At 46.0% G+C, this 6,339-nt stretch overlaps 1 protein-coding gene across 14 annotated transcripts in view; it reads left to right on the forward strand.

Annotated features, from left to right (window-relative positions):
* Nucleotides 1–6,132, forward strand: part of svila (supervillin a) — a 37,545-nt gene extending 31,413 nt beyond the window's left edge. For 10 of the 14 annotated variants that reach the window (XM_086101899.1, XM_086101897.1, XM_086101900.1 and 7 more), the window contains 15 exons: nt 220–367; nt 451–596; nt 689–864; nt 1,138–1,291; nt 1,366–1,645; nt 1,780–1,934; nt 2,018–2,123; nt 2,375–2,582; nt 2,669–2,802; nt 3,059–3,214; nt 3,379–3,522; nt 3,943–4,064; nt 4,313–4,468; nt 5,124–5,144; nt 5,412–6,132. In XM_086101899.1, coding sequence (XP_085958025.1) covers nt 220–367; nt 451–596; nt 689–864; nt 1,138–1,291; nt 1,366–1,645; nt 1,780–1,934; nt 2,018–2,123; nt 2,375–2,582; nt 2,669–2,802; nt 3,059–3,214; nt 3,379–3,522; nt 3,943–4,064; nt 4,313–4,468; nt 5,124–5,144; nt 5,412–5,498 — 2,193 coding nt within the window. In that variant the 3' untranslated portion in view covers nt 5,499–6,132. Of the gene's footprint in view, nt 1–219; nt 368–450; nt 597–688; nt 865–1,137; nt 1,292–1,365; nt 1,646–1,779; nt 1,935–2,017; nt 2,124–2,374; nt 2,583–2,668; nt 2,803–3,058; nt 3,215–3,378; nt 3,523–3,942; nt 4,191–4,312; nt 4,469–5,123; nt 5,145–5,411 lie in introns of those variants that run through there. The other 4 variants (XM_086101901.1, XM_086101891.1, XR_015098998.1 and 1 more) reach the window with 3 other exon arrangements.
* Nucleotides 6,133–6,339: the final 207 nt, after the last annotated feature.

The raw sequence follows: 6,339 nt of genomic DNA on the forward strand, positions 1-6,339 counted from the left end.
CTTTTCATTGTAATTCCGCTCACAAACCTGGAGATTCTGTGGAAAGTTTTGATTCGCCAATGTTGTTTTTTTTTTCCTTCCAGGTTTTATCTAATTATAACCGCTAGAAAATCTGTGCATTTCAATGCTAAACCACATGTTGCTTTAATTGCTTCATTTTGTTGCAATTTTTACTCCCTTGCACCGTTTGCTCATCGAGACTGTTTTCCGTGCGTTCAGGCTTCGGAGTTGGGCAACTTCATCCAAAGCAAGAGAGATCTGGGTTGTCGTGCCGACTATGTCCAGGTCATCGAGGAAGGCGTCGATATTCACAGCCACGCTGCCAAGGAGTTCTGGAAGATCCTGGGAGGCCACGCGAGTTACCAGGGTAAGTAAGAGTTCAAATCCAAAGCTGTCCACTGTCATAGACGTGCGCAGTCGCTCGTGACCGCCTTGTCTTTGTACGTGTAGCAGCGGGAACGCCGGATGAAGACGAGCTTTACGAGGGCGCCATTGTGGAGACAAACTGTATTTACCGTCTGATGGACAACAAGCTGGTTCCAGATGACGATTTTTGGGCCAAGATACCCCGCTGTTCCTTACTCAAGCCGAAGGAGGTCTGACATTTACTGTGCGAGTCACGTCGCAAAGTCGCAGGTCGGAGCAGACCTTTATGTTGGGTTCGGGGGGAATGCTGTTTTCCGTGCAGGTTCTGGTTTTTGACTTTGGGAGTGAGATGTACATTTGGCATGGGAAGGAAGTGACACTGGCTCAGAGGAAGGTGGCCTTCCAGCTGGCCAAACACCTGTGGAACGGAACGTTTGACTACACAAACTGTGACATCAACCCGCTCGATCCCGGAGAGTGCAACCCCCTCATTCCAAAGTATGGAAAAAAAACGCACGTAGTACAACAACAACACTGACGCGTCGACGACATTTACTTGCGATCGCTTAAGGCAAACAGACGAATGCGGTTCTTTTTATAAATGTGGTTTGACTTTTTTCAGAACCTCACATCAATTGACAAAGATGTAAACGGACATTCACGCTAAAATTACAGTTCATTTATTTTGTAAGCGGAAAATGTAGTTTGAGTGACAGTAGTTTCTATTTGATGCCGTAGAACTATTGCTCCACTAAACTTGGTCTGTTGTAGGAAAGGCCAGGGCCGTCCCGACTGGGCAGTGTTTGGCAGACTGACTCATCACAATGAAACCACGTTGTTCAAAGAGAAGTTCTTAGACTGGAATGACTCCAGGAAAAACCCCAGCCCCACTCAAACCAGCAACGACCATGCGATGGATCACAAGGTATTCGAAAGTTCCACATCAAAGTCGCGTCGTCATTGTGGCATCTGCTCCACTCTCCTCTGCTCTTTCTTAAGGACCAGCCCGCCTCAGATCAGCCCCATGCCTACGACGCCGCCCTCATGATGCCCCTCCACCGGGCGCCCGTGTGCACCGTCGTGGACGGCTTGAACGTGGGGCGGGGCTACGGGTCGGTGGAGGTGGACGACTGGCGCTGCTACGAGATCAGCACGCTCGCCGTGGAGGTGTGGCACATCCTGGAGTTCGACTACAGCCGCCTGCCGCGTCAAAGCATCGGCCAGTTCCACGAGGGCGATACCTACGTGGTGAAGTGGAAATATATGGTTAGCACCGCAGGTCAGTCATGTCAACCAAGAATGTACAAAAAATGATCCAAAACTTATTCGCTTCATTGCAACCCGACAGGCACACATACCGCTGAAAGTTGTTGATTTATATAATCCTGAAGTGTCTCTGACATGTCCTCTTAGTTTGGAAGCGACAGAACCCCGAGCAGCTGAAAACGGCGGTGCCGGGCAAAGAGAAATGCTGCTACTTCTTCTGGCAGGGTCGCAACTCCACAGTCAGCGAGAAAGGAACCTCGGCGCTCATGACTGTTGAGCTGGATGAGGAGCGAGGAGCACAAGTAAAAAAAAAAAAAGATTGATCTGCTTGTATTTTCTTTATTTTTGTATTTTTAGTTGAACAACTGCTTACTTTCTCAACTAGATTCAAGTCCAGCAGGGAAAAGAGCCCCCGTGTTTCCTGCAGTGCTTCAAAGGAAGGATGATCGTCCATGCAGGGAAGAGAGAAGAGGAGGAGGAAACCTCACAAAGTAAATGTCTTCTTTTGATTAGACGCAGATGTTGTCAGTCTGTCCTTACAACTTTGGCATACTTGGAGGACAAATAACACATGCCACGAGTGGGACAAAAACCTGCACTAGTTAACTACAGTGTGTTACCAGTACTACTAGTGGCATGATGACATTCTACTAGTTGGCATCTACCCCTTCATGGGTACCTTCAAGGGAATACCGGCTTTCCACAGCCTATTTATTGCCTGATTCGCAACTTTTCATCCCAGATGACTGGCGCCTGTACTGCGTGCGAGGGGAAGTGGAGGTGGAGAGCCACCTTGTGGAGGTGGCGTGCCACTGCAGCAGCCTGCGCTCCAGAGTCTCCATGGTCCTGCTGAGCGTCAGCCAGTCCCTCATCTACCTCTGGCACGGCTGCAAGTCGCAAGCGCACACACGGGAGGTGGCGCGCACTGCTGCCAGCAGAATCAAAGACCAGTGAGGGGAACTGGAAGCAAGGAATTGAAGCCATGTATTTTTTTTTTTTTTCCAACAGCTTTGTTTATTTTTTATTTTTTGCTCAGTTGCCCTCTGGAAGCAGGCCTCCACAGCAGCAGCAAGGTGACCATACGAGAATGTGACGAGGGAGCGGAACCTCAAGGATTCTGGGAGGCCCTCGGCAGGAGAGACAGGAAGGCGTACGACTGCATGCTGCAAGGTGGGTGATCATGATATCTTCTATTACAAGAAATAACGGTCAGGTGAATGCAGCAAATTTTCATCGGTACCAACTTCTTTGTCCCTGAATTTGTTTTCATTTTTATTCAGCAACAGGCAAGTCAAATTTGATCAGCAACACTCATTTCTTTTGAATTGTTTACCTTTTATCATTATACATCTATAATACACGATTATTTTCTAACCTTGAAATTTGTGTCGCCTAACTGATTAATTTTTTTACCTCTGACCTACAGATCCTGGCAGGTTCAACTTCACACCTCGTCTATACCAGCTGAGCAGCAGTTCGGGGGAATTTGTAGCGGTGGAGTTTCTCTACCCAGCCAGGGACAGCCAGCAGGTCAACTCGATGCCTTTCCTGCAAGAGGACCTTTATTCCGCCTCCCAACCAGGTACACATTTACATATTTTTATTTCACCTGGCTCTCAGAATGAGCTTTTATTCTGCTGAGAGGTATTTCAAGTTTGGTTCATAGAGGTGGAAATTGAATTTGGAATTAAAGTGAAAATAGTGATGACTTGTAAACACGTCATCGTCTTGTTTCCCCTCCGTCAGCGCTGTTCCTGGTGGATAACCACCATGAAGTGTACCTGTGGCAGGGCTGGTGGCCTCAGGATAGCGAAAGTACTGGCTCGGCCCGAATCCGTTGGGACTCTGACAGGAAGTGCGCAATGGAGACTGTGCTGCAGTATTGCCGAGGTAGCGCTTGCCAGTGCGATTGGGCACTGGCTAATTCATTGACCTCTGCTTTGCGATTATTGGAAAAGACATGCTCTGTGAAATCGCTCGGCATGATATTTGGCTAAATTACATAAGAGCAACACAACCCCAAATTTTTTATATACCTTCGATAATGCTGATTATGGTTTAGTTCCTTTCAGAAGTAGCTGCTATGCCACGAGGCCGTCTCGCGTTCTTCTCTGGACAACTTTTTATGACATCCAGTTAGACGTTTTTGTCCTTGTTTCGCTCTGAAGTATCCTGGCGCATGTTGTTTACCAACATTATGAAATGACCCATTTTTAATAAATAGCAGTACCGAAGCACCTTCTGCTGCTCTTTTATACCAGCTAATAACCTGCCCCCCCCCCCTTTTTTTTTTAAAATCGATTTGCTTAGAAAAGAATCCCAAAAAGGCCCCGAAGGCGTATCTGATCCACGCCGGCCTGGAGCCGCTCACCTTCACCAACATGTTTCCCAGCTGGGAGCACCGCGAGGACATCGCCGAGATCACGGAGCGGGTGCGTGGATGAAATGACATTATCTCATCATCGCACGGCAACCTGATACGGGCTCGTGCAATGCTCAACACAGTGAAACACACGCAAATGCACTCCACTATTGTACAGAACAGATCCAAATTGCAGGTCAGCCCATGTGGAAAGTATTATCGCTATTGATGTTCCTAATTCCTTTTTATTCGCCACCGGTCGACTTTCCTGGTGCTTTTTAGCTTTTGGCACCGAAACGTGTGCGTCTGTATTGTCAGGAGGCCGAGGTGTGTAACCAGATTATTCTGGTGGAAGATGTCTTAGCCAGACTATGTCAGACCGCATACCCTCTGGAGGATCTCCTGGCCCGGCCGCTGCCTGAGGGCGTTGACCCTCTGCGCCTGGAAGTCTACCTCTCGGATGAGGACTTTCAGGTACTTAAACGCTTGAACAACTGTCATATGAACAAGTCTCACCTTTCACAGGGGCATGCCGATGTAAGCACTTTCAAAACATTCTTTAAAGTTAGACGAGGCTATGGCCTAACGAGGTGATGCTCCTCCATTCATTTCAGCGTAGTTCTTTGGCTTCAAGATCACATAAAATACTTAGATTAGACATGACTGAGGCCTTAGTACAGCGACTAGTTGGGTTTTTCAGCAAATAAGAGAGGATAGGTTCCCCCCTCAAAAGTTTACAAGTGATGAACAGAGAATTTGGGAGTTCACTACAAATGATAAATATCGATAAATGGGCCAGCACTACTATTAAATGTTAACTTATTTCGACTGTTATGTTTAGTGTTTTAATTATAACCTAAAATGTCTGGATGAATGGTGATCGTTTTTACCTTGAAACGGATGATTTCAAAGAACATTATTTCCAATGGGAGCAAATTATCAGTCATCAAGTTTGAGCTCTAAAGTTGCGATGTATGGAGTTTTGGTGTTGTTTCGTTCCTGTGTGTCCCTTCAATCTCACGATTCAATCTTTAGTTCCCCCCCTCATCAGTCGTCTTATCTTTTGCCTCCATCTTGGCCCATCCGCTGAGCCTTTCTTTATGTATCTGTTGTCCATTCCGCTCTCCAGGGTGTGGGGGCTTGTGCAAAGGTGAGTGGTCGGAGATCAGCATGGATGGAGCATCCTTGCTTAACTTTTTTTTTTTTCTCTTCCCATGAACTAAAACATCCATTTTTGTTTAACATGTTAACTCATCATGGGTTAGCTGGCGTGGATGCCAAACTGACTCGGACATACACTGCTCACAAAAAGTTGGGAGATGCATGTGCCTTCTCTTGGCTTCCTGTGTGTGTGTGTGTGGGGGGGGGGGTTCCGTTCGTTTTGATGCTGATTTTTGTGCGATTGTTTCCCCCACAGAAAAGTTTGGAGATGACGAGGGAGGAGTACGGCAGTATGCCGGCGTGGAAGCAGGTCAACTTGAAGAAAACCAAAGGGCTTTTCTAAATGCAGCCAGTAGATGCCGCAGTTATGTATAATGGATACGTAAACCGGGTCAGGTCATCTGCGTTTTTTTGACGGGTTGAGAGGGTCAGGAGCTGCCTCTCCTGAGTCGAGCCTCTAAATGGAGACGATGGAGACAAGCTGAAGATGAGAGGTGTGCCAGCTTCTTGTTTTTGTTCTTGGTCTTCCGTGTGTGTTTGTCAACTAAATTGGTGCGAGCATGGTTGAGAGGGCTGTTTTTACATTGTGCATGCATGTACATATTATGTAGCATTTATATCTCTTTTTGTCTCATTTGTTTGACTCCTTTGGGAAAATAATTTATATTTATGTCCAAGTAGGACAAAACTAAGCATATTAAAATTTTACGGAGATAGAAAACAATGTGTTTAATAGTGGTTTTTTTTTTTTGGTACCAGTAATCTTTTGTAAACCATTTTGCCACGTCATCAAAAATAATGCAACTTGTGTTATAATGCCTTGTTTAATTAATGACTAACAAAAGATGGTTTGAGATCATGTAAGGCATTTTTTAAAAACTACACTGTAGTGCCTTGCTTTTGTGTACAGTTTATACAGTCTGCCTTTTGAGGACTTTTTTTTGTGATAAGTGAAATAAATGTGCAAATGAATGTCAGGTAATGCGTCATCTTCTGTTGCTCACATCTGGGATTTAAACTGACAAGCGTGTGTCGGAAGAATTTCACCAAAATGGTTGAAACCATATTACAGTACGTGGTTGTGGCACGTTATTTGTCATCGTTGTGCAGCTGCGCACGAGTAATTTCTCATGTCAATTGATGGAAGTAGGTCGTGCATTCATGACCGAGTACTTTGGGATAAC

Source organism: Hippocampus guttulatus, chromosome 21 (genome assembly GCF_054856545.1).
Source record: "Hippocampus guttulatus isolate MCC_2025c chromosome 21, RoL_Hgut_1.0, whole genome shotgun sequence".
NCBI classification, from domain to species: Eukaryota; Metazoa; Chordata; class Actinopteri; order Syngnathiformes; family Syngnathidae; genus Hippocampus; species Hippocampus guttulatus.